This window comes from Lepisosteus platostomus, chromosome 6 (assembly GCF_059453375.1).
Source record: "Lepisosteus platostomus isolate fLepPlt1 chromosome 6, fLepPlt1.hap1, whole genome shotgun sequence".
Classification (NCBI taxonomy): Eukaryota; Metazoa; Chordata; class Actinopteri; order Semionotiformes; family Lepisosteidae; genus Lepisosteus; species Lepisosteus platostomus.
This window is the reverse complement of record NC_142616.1, coordinates 56176702-56192829: the sequence shown is the minus strand read 5'-3', so window position 1 is coordinate 56192829 and position 16128 is coordinate 56176702. Positions and strand designations below refer to the sequence as shown.

Sequence of the window (16128 nt, the reverse complement as noted above, 5' to 3'; positions counted from 1 at the left end):
AATTAGATCAAACGTGGATAGAAAAACATAAAACGGGGCTGTGTTGTGCATTTGACTTTTGTTACCTCATATTTAAAAATAATGTATTTTTACCCTTTTAGTAAGTAGATCTAAGCAGTCTGAATTATTCTTCAAAGTTCACAGGATCTTCATTCAGCATTTGGTTTGACTTATGGCCTCAATGACATAATTGATCTAGTTTGGCAGTTTGACAAATTTAACTTTGTCATAATGTAACCACACCTGTAAAACCCATGCACCTTTTTTGCAACCACAAGGCAGTCCATCTCTCGTCTAAAGCACCAAATTTTAAGAATAGTTAGTCCACATCAGTGCAAAGTTATGAACTTTGATCCTTCCTGTTTTTTTTTTGTTTAAATGTATTTCTCTTCCCCAGGTTTGCAATAAAATTATCTTCCTGATGAGTTTTGTGGGAAATCGTGGAACTTTCACCCGTGGGTATAAAGCTATGATCCTGGACATGGAGTTCCTCTATCATCTTCTGTACCTGATTATCTGTAGCCTGGGGGTGTTTGTCCATGTATTCTTCTACAGCCTGCTGGTGAGTGAGCAGAGATAAATAAATAAAAAATCAATAGCAGAAAAAATCATTTCTAAGGTGACCAGCAGTCTTCTTGCCACATTGGCAAATAAAAATGAAGTCGGGGGTCAGGGGTCAGTTTTATTTGCTTTTAATTTTAAAATTGATTTTATATGATATAATAATATTTCTTGCTTAAGACAGCACAGAAGAGCATCTCTATAAGTCTCATCTATAAAGTGCTATTTTTGTGAATCTCAGGTTTGAGTTGTTACTTTCTGTCTTTAACCACACAAGCTTCCTCTTTTGCTTTTGTCTTAATCTCTGCAGTATGACAAAGGTTAATATTTAACCTTCCAGATTTGTGCTGGAAATGATCATTGTTTGAAGACAATTTAGTTTAGGATGATTGATGTAGGGTTAGACTATAGTGATTGGCATTACATTCAACACCTCATGAAGATCAGGACCCAAGTGACCAACATTAAAAATGATTATTTTGAAGCTAAAGCATAGAAAGTAACGTTACCTGATCACTTTAAGTTTTTATCGCCTTAAGTTGTTGAATGAATGTAATACCATGGGATTGCACTTTAGGTTGTTAGCAGATCTGTTACAATACCGTTTTATTTCTCTTAAGCAGTAGGTTAAGAAAAGACTTTATAATTGTAGAATTGTTTGAGAATGCTGCTGTCTACAATCAGATTCTTTCTTTCCCTTCCCCAGCTGTTTGATTTGGTTTATAGAGAAGAGACGCTGCTTAATGTCATTAAGAGTGTGACGCGTAATGGGCGTTCAATTATCCTGACCGCTGTGCTCGCTCTCATCCTCGTCTATCTCTTCTCCATTGTTGGGTACATCTTCTTCAAAGATGACTTCATCCTGGAGGTCGATAGGATACCAAACAAAACACTAGGTAAAAGGCTCTTGACGGAGCATGTATCATACTTCCCGTTGAATATCATGCCCCACCCTCTTAACACGCATCTCATTCATGCGAAAGAAGTCATATGATGATCTAATGAATTACAACATACTGTATCTCAATAAAGATTCATCCCGTGCTGCAAATAGGTAAAAAACAAGCAAAAACAAATTTCGGCTGTGGTGTCTTCACGCACCTGAAGAAGACTTTCATAGCTAAAATTTTTTTTTTTCATTTTTTCATTGCAGTGTTGATTTAACTTCCTACTTTTTTTGGCAGCTTGCACATACAACTATCCATCATAATATGCTTGAGTTTTGAAACTTTGATTGCTTTGTGCTTCATAGTTGACCTCCGTATATCAAAGCATGAGGACCAGGTCAAGACCAGTTGACATTGAGTATATCTGTGCATTATATGAGAGATATTTTCTTATTCTTGTTGTATCTTGGGTGTTTCTTATTCTCAACCAGTCATTCTTGGCAGGAATTCAGGACTGCCGTGCGTTATGAACGAAAATGCGCTTGAAACACTGTGTGCTGTTCTGGTTGTCATGGGTTCCATACTTCATATGAGCTCTGCTTACAGTTGCCTTTAAAAGGTTCATTCCTCCGCTACATTCATGAATATTTAATTCTGTGAGCACCTTGAATATTACATCCAGCGTAGATTATATATAAATTAAGTTTCATTCTCATAGCAAGAATTGTTATAAGCTTCATGTATAAAGTTTCATTCTCACAGCAAGACGTTGTTATAAACTGAGTTACAAATCTGGATTCAACTAGTATTGTAGCTACTTAAAAGATTGAATCCAGGTAACGTACTTCCACCTGTAACATGCTTGCAAACAGTTTCTTTGCAGGTTTAATTTCTGTTTGAGCGTTTAAAAGGTGATCCTCAGACTCTGACAGATCTGTATTGCTAATTTACAGAAAGTGGAGCCAGTATGGCAGGGGAGTTTCTGTCTTCAGGAGTCTGTCGGCCAGACAGTGGTGAAAACTGTTCAGCTCAGCCTATCGAAGGTAAGAACCTGTGCTTTGCTTTCATACGAACAGAAGTATTTCGATTTTTGTTCCTCTTGCACTAATGTTTGCACTTCTTGAACAACAGTTACTTCTGTAATCTTTTCTGTTGGAAATGTATTACAGTATTTTTTTTTAATACTGGTAATTTCTGATTTTTTACAACTTGATAGCTGCTTATATATGTTTAGTTTCCTGACTTTTTCTGAGCTCTTAATCCATAAACATGGCTGTCATGGGATCAGATATAATTAGGGAAGCACAAGATTTTAAAAAATCAGGTTTCCCAGTCAGAAAAGAAACTACCACAGCGGACCTTGTGGGTGAACCAGCAGAATTAAGCCAGAAGGTTAATGCCATTTGGCGCCAGCTTTTCACCTCTTCAGAGACGGGATTAAAGTTCAGGTCGGGCTGACTCAAATTTTCCAACTAGCTGTGCAAAACCCCAAAAAATAACCCCAAACTGTCAAAAACCAAGTAGCTTCAAGTGTTTAGCCAAGCAGTCAAAACTCTCTATCCACAGTGATCTTTCGAAGCCAACACTTATTTTTTTTAACTATTACTCTGATGTATTTGTTCTTAAATAGTTGCAGTTCATTAATTCTGAATGTCTTAACTAGTGCTGTAGGAGATACTAATCTATGGGCTTCAGAAGTATAGTTCTTGGGTTAAATTCTACAATCGTGTGATTTGCCTTACCTGACAGACAAAGGTAAATAATTTTCAAATGTAACAAATTTGTGAGTTTCAAAAGTCCTCTAGTTTTTATTTGGCATGTATAGTTCTCTGTTCTACTAAATACTTTATTACTTTCATTTGTGCAGAATGCAAGTGTGTGTTTGTACTGTATGTATAAAGTATATGTAAAAATGTTTGGAATATGTATATATACAGTATATCTCTCATGTAGGAATGCTGCCATCATTAAGTAGTTTCATTTAAAAGAGTGAAGGACTATATCATTTACTCAATAGAGGGGAAAAAAGGCCAAATAAAACTCTTATTCTTTTTAAAGTCTCGTCTAAACTCTGACAAAGACTCTCCTCTATAAAGCTTTGGATGTCTACCTAGGTGTCTCACCTCAGAAAAAAAAATCATCTTTGCTTCATCAAAGCATCTTTCCAGGTTTTACAAGCTCTTTCTTTTACCAAGATCTCTTTCCCCAAAGCAAAGTCAGATGGCATTAATCGGCACACCAGCACTATGCACGGCTTCAAAAGAAAAAAAGCAGAGGGCTCTAGTTTGTCATGCTCTCCTAGGCTCTGAACGTCCTACAGCTGAACTGAACAGTGAACCCTGGGTAGAAGTTAGCTGGCCATCACTTTCACTCATAGCCAGTGATTTGTCACTTTACATATGCGCATGTGTCTGTAACTTTTTGCACACATACTATATTTACAGTATATAAATGTTACCTTGTGAACAATGCGTAACACCTAGAACTCAAGTTATGCCTCATTAAAAACATGTTATTAATGTCATTTTGGATGGTTGTTTGTTCAGCTCACAGTACAGAGTCGACTGTGTTCGAAGATAAGGAGCGGACCTGCGAGTCCTTGCTGATGTGCATCGTCACTGTGCTGAGCCACGGGCTGAGGAGTGGGGGCGGTGTGGGGGACGTGCTCCGCAAGCCATCCAAGGAGGTATTGGAGGGAACAATTTCCCTTTCGTTGTTTTCAAAGAATTTGGAGTCTTTTTAGTGCCACCAGGTTGTGGGGCTGTCAAATATGATGGTCTGTGATGGGTGACAGGGAGAACATATATTGGAGATCTTCCGGTGAACCTAAGTCCTGGCCTGATGAATCATTTGGTCCTTCGAGTGAATCATTTTAGTCAAGACTTCTTATTTATGATTTCTGCTGTTTTGGGTATTCCAGCACCAAAATTTGAGCTGACTGTCCAACTCACTTCACTTTTGGCCTGTTAACCCCACATTTTTAAGTGTAGAGCCTAGAAAAACCATTGAGTAAGCCACCAACGTTAATCTCAGGTTTTGTTTTGTGTTTGCTCTTCGTTCTTTTGACCTTAATGAAATGTGATATTGTTCGTGCAATTTGCAGGCTTCTGCTCTTTTATTTCATCTTGTCGGCCGATGTAAGAGTTGTGCCCCAGTTCACTACATTTTAAAACTGTTTCAAGATTAACAGCGCAGATGCAGAACGCATTGCCAAAACTGACCGAGTCATGCACAAAAATGTCATAAGCTCTAAAAAAAAAACATTGAAGAATTTCCAATAAAAAAATAATCGGCTGTCGTGTTGCATAAATGTTTTTGCAGCTTGAAAAAAGTACCTTTTCAGATGTTGCTTGAGATTTCCATTGTTACTGAATTCTGCTAGTGGGGAAATCACAAAAAGGCAGCCTTTACTGTAGTTGGTGCTTTTAATGCAAATCAGTAAATGTTGAATTCAGAACAGAGATGTCAATATGGTTTACCAAAGAAATGTGAAACCTTTCTTTTTCTAAGAAGCTGGTTTCTTTTCAGCGAGTCTTGAATTTTAAGTGATGCAAGGCCTGTTTTGGTGCATACTTGTCCTTAAAGAGAATTGAATATTAACACATGGGGCTTTGAGCTCCTTTCCCCCATGGACTGATTTAGCAATAGTATCCTTTGTCTGTCCTTACTTGTTAAAATGGAAAAAAACGTCCTGAGTTATGTGTTGTGAAACTGGTCTCTTGAAGGTTGAAAAAACAAAATACAATGAATTTGCTTCTGCAATGGGGGTATGGTTTCAATGATATCTTACGTTTGAATTTGAGAAAAGATTTAAGTTAATGACAAAAGTTTGCAAACCTCTGTAAAATACTTTCATTTAAGAACCCATTATTACTCACTTAGGAAATATGGATATATAAGGACTATAAAAAGAAATTCCTCCCAACATTTCTGTTTTTCAAAAATATTCAAAAATGTAATATAAGACTGCTGGGTTTGAAATTGTCTTAGAATAATCGTCATGTCAAGAAATAGTTTTTTTTTCAGGGTTGTTTTTACATCTTGAAAAGCTTGCTTCAGAAACAATGGCTATTCCTTTTGCTTTCTAGGTGTAAATATCTCCGTTGCCAATGCTTTATCAACCATGGGAATTACGTATTTTGTGTTACCTTGTTACTTAATACAAAAAGTTAGCGTTATAGCTGTGAGTGCAAGAATGGCAACTGTTGGGAAAACGTTTGTTACTGTGTAAAAAACAAATACAGTGCCTTGCGAAAGTATTCGGCCCCCTTGAACTTTTCAACCTTTTGCCACATTTCAGGCTTCAAACATAAAGATATAAATTTTTTATTTTATGTGAAGAATCACCAACAAGTGGGACACAATTGTGAAGTGGAACGAAATCTATTGGATTTTTGAAACTTTTTTAACTAATAAAAAAATGAAAAGTGGGGCGTGCAAAATTATTCGGCCCCCTTGCGTTAATACTTTGTAGAGCCACCTTTTGCTGCGATTACAGCTGCAAGTCGCTTGGGGTATGTCTCTATCAGTTTTGCACATCGAGAGACTGACATTCTTGCCCATTCTTCCTTGCAAAACAGCTCGAGCTCAGTGAGGTTGGATGGAGAGCGTTTGTGAACAGCAGTTTTCAGCTCTTTCCACAGATTCTCGATTGGATTCAGGTCTGGACTTTGACTTGGCCATTCAAACACCTGGATACGTTTATTTGTGAACCATTCCTTTGTAGATTTTGCTGTATGTTTGGGATCATTGTCTTGTTGGAAGATACATCTCCGTCCCAGTTTCAGGTCTTTTGCAGACTCCAACAGGTTTTCATCCAGAATGGTCCTGTATTTGGCTGCATCCATCTTCCCCTCAATTTTAACCATCTTCCCTGTCCCTGCTGAAGAAAAGCAGGCCCAAACCATGATGCTGCCACCACCATGTTTGACAGTGGGGATGGTGTGTTGAGGGTGATGAGCTGTGTTGCTTTTACGCCAAACATATCGTTTTGCATTGTGGCCAAAAAGTTCGATTTTGGTTTCATCTGACCAGAGCACCTTCTTCCACATGTTTGGGGTGTCTCCCAGGTGGCTTGTGGCAAACTTTAGACGAGACTTTTTATGGATATCTTTGAGAAATGGCTTTCTTCTTGCCACTCTTCCATAAAGGCCAGATTTGTGCAGTGTAAGACTGATTGTTGTCCTATGGACAGACTCTCCCACCTCAGCTGTAGTTCTCTGCAGTTCATCCAGAGTGATCATGGGCCTCTTGGCTGCATCTCTGATCAGTCTTCTCCTTGTCTGAGCTGAAAGTTTAGAGGGACGGCCAGGTCTTGGTAGATTTGCAGTGGTCTGATACTCCTTCCATTTCAAGATGATCGCTTGCACAGTGCTCCTTGGGATGTTTGAAGCTTGGGAAATCTTTTTGTATCCAAATCCGGCTTTAAACTTCTCCACAACAGTATTACGGACCTGCCTGGTGTGTTCCTTGGTCTTCATGATGCTCTCTGCGCTTTCAACAGAACCTTGAGACTATCACAGAGCAGGTGCATTTATACAGAGACTTGATTACACACAGGTGGATTCTATTTATCACCATCAGTCATTTAGGACAACATTGGATCATTCAGAGATCCTCGCTGAACTTCTGGAGTGAGTTTGCTGCACTGAAAGTAAAGGGGCCGAATAATTTTGCACGCCCCACTTTTCATTTTTTTATTAGTTAAAAAAGTTTCAAAAATCCAATAGATTTCGTTCCACTTCACAATTGTGTCCCACTTGTTGGTGATTCTTCACATAAAATAAAAAATTTATATCTTTATGTTTGAAGCCTGAAATGTGGCAAAAGGTTGAAAAGTTCAAGGGGGCCGAATACTTTCGCAAGGCACTGTAGGTCTGTTAATCAGCTTGTATGCAACATGCCCTCATAAGAGAGATGTCACGTGTTGCATGTTGTGGAGGACCTCAAAAATGAAGCAACACCCTTGTTTATCATATCCAAGTACAGCCTGCTTTTGCAATTTAAATTCAATTTGTTTGAAACTTGAATTTTGGCACTATTAGCATTTCAAGAACTACTGCTTAGACAATAGTAGAGTTTCTCTGACAGGCTGTCTATCTCCCAATAGTGATAGTACAGTGTCTGTGGCATGCTGTTCCCAGGTCTCTTATGCTCGATTTTACCTTGGCAGGAGCCTCTCTTTGCTGCCCGTGTGATCTATGACCTCCTGTTCTTCTTCATGGTCATTATCATTGTCCTCAACCTGATCTTTGGAGTCATCATTGACACCTTCGCCGATCTCAGGAGTGAGAAACAGAAAAAGGAGGAAGTCCTGAAGACAACCTGCTTTATTTGTGGTAAGGTTTTGAATAAACACTGGCGTTATTGTCACGCTAATGTGGTCCTGTGTTTTGGTTTTAGATCACAGAAAACATCCTCACTAAACAAGGGTAAATCTGTGGATTTTGTTCTAGACCTGGGCTGTCTGGGTGGAGTTTGCATGTTCTCCCCGGTTTACATGTTTTTTTCTCTAGGTGCTCCAGTTTCCTCCCACAGTCCAAAAATATACTGTTAATTGGCTGATTGGGAAAACTGGTCCTGGTGTCAGAATGTGCATGACTGTGTCGGTCTCACAGACCAGGTTGTACCCTGCCTTGTACCCGTTAGACTCCAGATAGACTCCAGCTCCTCCCACGAACATGAACTGGAAAAATCTATTTCAAAATGAATCGGTGGATGGGTGGAAGTTCAGGGTTTTCACATATAATAGCTGTGCGATCCAGTGAATTTGAGTTAAAAAAATGCCTAGCTTCACAAATGTTGGAAAATGAAATGATTGCATTCAGTTTTACAAACTAGCTTTAGTGCACATTACAAAGAGACATGCTTCTGTTACATTGTCCTGAAGCAAATGACTGCAGGCAACCAAAATGATGGATGAACATGGAGAAGTACCATATGTCCAGTTGCACGACAAAGCACTGTTGCAGCATATTGTGCAGCTGGCTTGCAACAGAAAGTTAATTTTTTCAAGAGTTAATATTAGCCTCGTTGGCGATAGCCAGGGACCAAACCACCCCCTCTTCCTGGAATGGTTAGTCACCATTGTGTTGGAGGAGTTCTTCCTGTTACCATTCGGTTGTTATCCTCACTGCTGAGAAATCACAGCTGAGACTAGTCTGGAGACCACATACACAGTATATACAGCATTTGGCTGTTTCTTTTTAAATGAAGGTTTTTGAATGTGTAGATTGACAAAACCCAACAACTGATTGATTAGGAAGGGGGGTTCTGTAGTATATGTTTAATCTTTTGCTGGAAACAGATATCTACATTATAGTGTTTCAGGAGCAAGCTACAGCTAGGAATGATGACAATGTGAGGATTAACTCTCAATTTCTCAAAGCAGAATTCGAAATCCTGTCGCATGCATGAAGTGAGATTTCTAATTCGGTTTCACATTTGTAAAGTCAAACTTTGACTTCACAGGTGTATAAGGGGCATATAATTAATCTATTTAGATGGTCCTGCTAAGAGCTTTTCTTCTATAAATTACGTAGATTATTTGTGTTTTCATCAGTCACTGATTATTATTATTTGCTGTTAGACATCACTGATGTCATCTTTTTGTAAGATTAGCACACATTAATTTTCACATCAGAAAAATGAAATGTCTAAATGCCAAAATGTTGTGCATAGAGCCGTTGTTTCCTACTGGCTGACCTTGACTGAGACTGTGAGAACAAAAATATCATATTAGAAATGCATATGTTTTTTCTCAATAAAGCAGGAGTGAACATAAAAGCAAACTGAGGAGGCATCTGAAGGAATCCTGAAAGTCACGTCTTTCTTAGTCTTAACTTAGTGGGATATGCTAATAGGTGGGAAAGGACAAATTTGGCAACATCTCTCATACATCTTTTTGTATGAGAGAACATTAGATTTTGTGTGTTATTGGCTTATATGAGTCATTATTACCTCAGAAGCCTGGTTTCCTTCTGCTTGCATAGTATCTTTCAGCTTCTGCCCTAAGATGTCCTTACCCAGAAATCATGTTATTGAATGATTGTTTGAATGTCTGAAAGGGAGAATGAGATTATGTAGTCGGACTCCTCAAATCTCTACAGAGGCAATCATAATCAAATGAGTTGATGTGCTGTTTCTCTGGGGTTGGGGCCTTGTGAAATGATCATGATCAGCAACATTTTGAGGGTGTTTTACATGTGAGTTTTGGTCAAAGACCGAACACGAAAGTTCAAAGAGCCAAGCAGAATTAGGGATTCTGTGGTTACCATTTCCTATTAGTGTTTGGAGGAAGGCTGCATCATCTTATCATGTGAAGTCCTGTTATGAACACACGTGTGAAAACATGATTCTTTTTTAAGTCATTTAATCCACTTGTGGTTTCATCTTTCACCAAAAGGTCTTGAGCGAGACAAATTTGACAACAAGACGGTGACATTTGAGGAGCACATCAAGGAGGAACACAACATGTGGCATTACCTTTTCTTCATAGTCCTGGTGAGAGTGAAGGACTCCACAGAGTACACTGGGCCTGAGAGCTATGTAGCAGAAATGATCAAGGTAAGACCACAAGGAATCGCATGGCTGAAGAGCTGGGACCAAATACAAACTTTATTTGGGCATTTTTCAAAAGATCAGCTTGAAGTAAGAAGATTGCCTCCTGACATTTTGTCAGACCGTGCCACTGATTAAAAGAAGTAGTCTCAGAACACAGTACTGAGGCATTTAATTTTGGTTGAAGCTATATGGTTTTGGAAACCACCCCATTATACATCTGATTATATGCACTGTGTATCGCTACAATACCCATAATTCAGGATTTCCTGTAGGCACTCCTTTATTTTATCTTGTTCAGTGTTTTTTTTTAGTCTCTACAACTCATACCTTTTGACCAAGACATAGCTGGAACCACTTCAGATTTCATCATACCAGGGTGGTAGAGGTTGTGAATGACCGCACATTTCCAAAGTTCTGCCTTATCTGAGCTTTAAACACTGAATCGAGTTAGTTTCCTGAAAAGTAAACTTGGAAATGTGTTAGAAGTGGACATAAATGGTATAAGGTTTTATTTGCATATCATTTAATCTACAGGGTAAATTCGTAGAGATCTTTAATGCTTTCAAATGACATGTTCCACTTGAAAGAATTATCATTTTTTCTACAGTGCAAGTAAAGACTGGTTTAATACACCTTTTACCCTTTACACGTAAATGCAATAAGATTCTGTGATGAGATTCATCTTTTGTGAATAAAAATATCTGGTTTCCAATGCATTTTATTAAAGATGTGGCCAATGAGTAAAAGGTTCTAATTATTGTATTGTGATCAAACTATTTTAATCTTAAAATGCATTTCTGCTAGATTCTTAGATAAACTCCAAGATGTCAATCATCTTGCTGGTCCTGCATTTTCTTAGTCATCCTCAACTTCCCACCCCTGCAAAAACACACCAGTCTGGTGATCAGAAACCCAGCCGCCTCCTGATGACTGTTGAGCAGTGTGGGAAATGTAATGTAGGTGTCATACTCCGCACTCACTGTTGAATATTTAACCGTTTTTATGGCGTTTAACCTGGAAAGTTATGAAACCTGACATTGTATTGGTATTGGTGTAAGCAGTGTACCTTTCATCATTTACTTGATCACTTGTCTTTTAAGCATTATTCTATGGAAGTGTTTTATCTTCCCTATATGGGTGGAATGTCCTACTTCCCCCAGTGAATTTCAGGATTGAAGGAAGCATTAAAGGTGATGACAATCATCTTATCTGTTGTTTGAGTCGTGAGGTCGTGGATAGAAAATAGTTGGGTTTTTTTCCGCAGTTCCTTTGTCTTTTAATGATGAGGCCTTCCGATATGGGAGAGTTGAAATCCTTTCAGCTTGATGTGCTTCTGCAGTCTTGCTTTTTGTCCTGCTATTTATGCGAGGGAGCCTGAGAGTCTTGTGAGTAGTCACCTGAGAGAGGATTAGCCGACCCACACCATGAAGCACATCGGAGCCCCCGTCTGGGAGCCACTCAGTGAAGCAGACCGCCTGCATTCCTGCCGTGTCATTGACTTCCTCACGTTGAGCCCCCACTGACCTGCTTTGGCATGTGTTGAAGTGCTTAACTGTTTTCTCCCCTGCTTGTACAGAAGCGAAAGAGCTCGGCAAACCTGAAAGGCGTTCATTTTGATAGGTTGGTTCAGAGCCTTACAGCATAAAAACAAGCAGCCTTGACACAGAGGAAGGTGATACTGCTGTAGGAGAACACTAAACACAACATGGAAAAAGCAACAGAAGCAAATGTTTCTGGTGGCTTGGCCTTATGTACAGTATCCTTACAATGAAGGCAAGATGGAGAAGGTTGTTTATACCACAGAATTTCGACAAGAAAATAGGATAATTCTAATATTTAGACATGCTGAGTTATACACTGGGACTACAAAACTGAAACTTTTAAGACTGTGGTATTTTATTCTATATGTGCTTTTCAGTAATGGTTTGCCATTCTGCCTTAAAGATCTTTTGCGGATGTTTATAAAGTCAGCTGTGGCTGAATGGTTTCAGTCGTTTTAAAGGATTGCTTTTTGTTTTCCTTCAGATATTGCTTTTAATAACTTTTTTTTAACAGGAAATGTTCTTTCAGTAGATGTTTTGGCCAGGGAGACTGAACCTTTGAATCAGCACTAGAATATTTTCTAAGAGTTTTTTCGGTCTGGTCAGAACTGTATTCCCAGGCTTATCAGCCTCACATCTAAAAGAAAGCCTAGTGAAGTTCATCATGTATGCGAGAAAAAAAAAACAGGAACTACCATACATAGTAAAACAAGACGTGACAACTGTAAACGTCAGTTTAAAATTGATGACAGACTTGAATGAAATGCCGTCAGCTCGTGAAACGTGTTAACCGATGTTTCTTTAACTGATGTGATACAAGTGAGGTTTGCTAGCTTGGTCAACCAGATACAGTTCTATCAAAAGTGCTTCCACCACAGCTTTTACAGCTGAAGCTCAAATTCACTTGTGCCTACAGGTTGATCTTTTTGTCTGTTGCATATTATCAGCGTTAATATTCAGATGCATTCGTGTTGTAGTTTTGTTATCGATTCCGTAAACAGCATTTAGACCCCACTTCTTGCTGCGTCTTGTTTTGTAGCTGAAAAACCGCACAGCATCCTGTCTTTGTGTGTTGGTCCTTGTGGTTTTAAAAACGAAAAATGCACTTCCTTCACTCCACTTGAATTGGTATAAAATTGTAGTAGTCGACGAACTAGAATGTGATGAGGTGATATCAGACTTACTGGCAATGTTTTCAATTGTAAACAGCGTTAGCAATGTGGGGGTGAATTAAGAAATTAAAGGCTCCAGATCTTGTAATTGACAGTATGTCTCTAAACCTAGTGCAGAAAGTGGCGTCCAAGATATTTTTAATACAATTCATTTGAAAACGCAGTTGTCTTTTAAACACATCAGTTTATATTGCAAGTTGCTCTTTGACTACCTCCTGTTTCCAAGGCAGACAAAGCGATGATGTCCTCTAAGATATATTTTGTAACACTGCTCACAGCGTTCAACATGGTGATTCCGGGAACAGAGCTGAGAAATGAGCTGAATCAGGTTTGTAATCACTCATGCGGGAGGTTTCTAATGGATGAGCTATGTGAGAGTCCCTGGAATCCTCTTTTCCAGAACTCTCATGTGCCAAGTGTTTATTTCTTCCGTTCCTGGAAACACAAGTGGGCACAGTGTTGATAGTATGCTGCTTAATCTCAAAGCACACACAGGTTAAGAAACATAAAACATGCAACACTGACAGGATTTTATGTATTCAGCTTGTACAGCATTCCATATATCCATTCTTACGTTACTATTGTCTGTAGTATTCAGTCTTTTAGTATCCCAGGAAAGAAAATAATTATTCTCTGAACAGATAATTCAAAGGGGGTTATAAAAAACTGAGGCAAATCTGTTTGGCAAAGAACTGTGAAGCCCATCAATGAACCATTTTACCCTGTAAAGCATTGCACACACTTGCTCTATCACATTCAACCCTATTTGTCTCCTGAGAAGCAATGCTTTGCCTCAACCATTAGCTGGCCCGGCAAAACAGTCTAATAAAACAAGACAGCAGTTAACTGTTAGGAACATCCATTTGTCTATGAAGTGACAAATGAAGTACATAATGTGAGGGTATATACAGCCTGAGATATTGACAAATTGTTAATTTAGTATTTTACCATTATTGCTTAATGATGTGAATCAAGGAATGAGTGAGAGATTAATTTGCGTTGTTGCTAAGATGTGGGCAACAGCTTGAAGAAAGCCTTGAATTCTCCCTTCTTCACAAGGTAGTCTTACTGCCCTTTGGAAGGTAATCAGTCACAATACAACTTGCTAATTTAAGAAAAGTAAGTGCTTTTGCCAATGTTAACTTTATTTATTTTTTGTTAATGTTTTACAGTCATTAAGCCTTACAAGTTTTGTGGAAATTGTTAAAGGAAAAAGTGGGCCTGACAGGTTAAGCCAGGTTAATGTGATTGAGGGCAGTGAAGGTAAATTTAACTGCCACGTCTGTCTCAGGAAGGAAGGCTGAGAAACGCTACTTTGTGCGTCTTCTCAGAATGAGTAGTGATGCATTGCTAACTCTGTGATTCCCCTCTTCTTCCGTTTTTTTTTCTCTCTTCGCACTCCGCTGTTTGATTGAAATTCGCGCTGCGGCCAGATCTGCAGGCTGGTCAGCACTCCCCCGTGTCTGAGATTGCAGTGCTGTTTGTGCTGTGGGGACTTTTCCATTCTCCACTTTACCTAGAAGGGCCCTAACCAGAAAGCCTGTGAAATGTGGTGAGCCAGCTTCCTTTTGTGGTTTCAAGTGCCCTCCAGATGAAAGCGAGTCAGACGGTGAACATTGACGGGAACAAGCAAGCAGGCTGTGCAGCCCCCACTTGCACTGCCCAAGCTTGTGGGAGGGCGAGTTGAGACAGTACACAATAACATTGGTATGTGGCAGGCTAGTGCTGAATGAGGAAGAGACCAGAAAGAATGCGTAGCAGGGCTGCCCTGTGGCTGCTGCGTTTGAAAGCTGCAGCAGATTTTTTGGAGTTACATGCTTAACAATCGCCATAAACCATTTTTTTTCCCTGTTTTCATTAAGCCTGCAGATGTTTTGTTTGATGAAGGAACTGTGTTTCATCCGTGGATTGGTCATATGGAGAAGTTGAGGACATCTGTAATGCTTGACCACAAAGTTTACATACAGTGCTGTCCACATGTCTCTGATGAAAGACTAACTCTTGACTCAAGCTTTTTTGAGCTCCAGTACATGACATTATTAGATTTGTGCTTGGAAGCAATTAAGGTTTTTAAAACATGTTTTCTAGTTATTTTGTTCTGCCTTCATTGCCCTTTAATGGTCACCTGACGAAGGATGTGGAAATTACGTATTAAAAAGGCTGGACTGTCATCCCATAAAGCATTTTAAGACTCTGCTAAAGGAAATCCATAAGGGTGGAGAAACTATTCCCTTTTGTTTTTAAAAGTCCCATGTCATTTAACAGAGGTGAAAATAAATGGCCAATTCAGGATTTTGTGAATAAAATGAAAATTTGAAAGGTGAAATCTATCATTGATGATGGCCTCACAGCTTCCGCAAATATACTTTAGAAATCCTTTCTGTATATGTCAGACTTTAAGAAAATAACAATAAATACCAGACAAATCATATACAGTATCAGAATTCTTTTGTACAATGTTAAAGAGAATTTAGATTATAAATGCTTTTAATAATTGTCTGTATAGGCAGATTGTTTTCTCTTAGTAGTTCAGGTGGGTAGCTGCGTCAGCATGCGTAGGCTGCAAAGGAACAAGTAATAGGTTTATTCCATGCTGAAAAAAAGAAGAAAGAGAACACAACGTTTCGGCCGTGGAGCCTTCTGAAGGCTCCACGGCCGAAACGTTGTGTTCTCTTTCTTCTTTTTTTCAGCATGGAATAAACCTATTACTTGTTTTCTCTTAGGTTATCTCTGATCCCAACCTAATACTGAATTGTTTTGTTGAGAGTCTAAACCTAAAGATATTGTTCTGCTTATTAAAATGCTCCTAACGGAGAAATAGTTAAGGAGGAACTTAACTAAGGCACCAATTAAATCCTGTCCCAGGTTTCAGAGCAATACTTGTTGGCTTTTGGTTGTGAAACACTGGTCATCAGCTGTCAAGTTATAAAGGTGCCACAGTCAGGTGAGCCTGGGTTTTGGTTTAGTCTAGACCTAAGCTTGATGGGAACATGGCCATGCGTCTCGCTGGTGTAGACAGTCCTGTGGTTTGATTGTTGGGATTTAATTTCTTATGATCCACACCTGTTCCACCTGCTGATGGTCACTGACATTTTCAACACTTTTTTTTTTCTTAACACAGTCCTTCCATACTTCCATGCTCACTAACTGCTTCATCCAGTTTAGGGTCAAGGGGGAGCCGAAGCCTATCCCAGCAAGCAACAAGTATAAGGCAGGATACACTCTGGATGGGATGCCAGTCCATCTTAGGGCACACAGACACAAACATGGACACACTCACACCAGGGCCAGTTTTCCCAGATGCCAGTTAACCTACTAGTCTGTTTTTAGACTGTGGCTAGAAACCGAAACAACCGGAGGAAGCCCATGTGAATAAAGAAACATACAAATTCCACACAGATAGAA

The 16128-nt window shown here is 39.1% G+C and overlaps 1 protein-coding gene across 14 annotated transcripts in view; it reads left to right on the top strand.

Annotated features, from left to right (window-relative positions):
- The window catches only part of itpr1b (inositol 1,4,5-trisphosphate receptor, type 1b), a 139069-nt gene that overhangs the window by 115807 nt on the left and 7134 nt on the right, over positions 1 to 16128 (top strand). For all 14 annotated transcript variants that reach the window (XM_088636452.1, XM_088636450.1, XM_088636454.1 and 11 more), the window contains 6 exons: positions 398 to 562; positions 1268 to 1457; positions 2402 to 2491; positions 3995 to 4134; positions 7621 to 7786; positions 9853 to 10013. In XM_088636452.1, coding sequence (XP_088492578.1) covers positions 398 to 562; positions 1268 to 1457; positions 2402 to 2491; positions 3995 to 4134; positions 7621 to 7786; positions 9853 to 10013 — 912 coding nt within the window. The remainder of the gene's footprint in view (positions 1 to 397; positions 563 to 1267; positions 1458 to 2401; positions 2492 to 3994; positions 4135 to 7620; positions 7787 to 9852; positions 10014 to 16128) is intronic.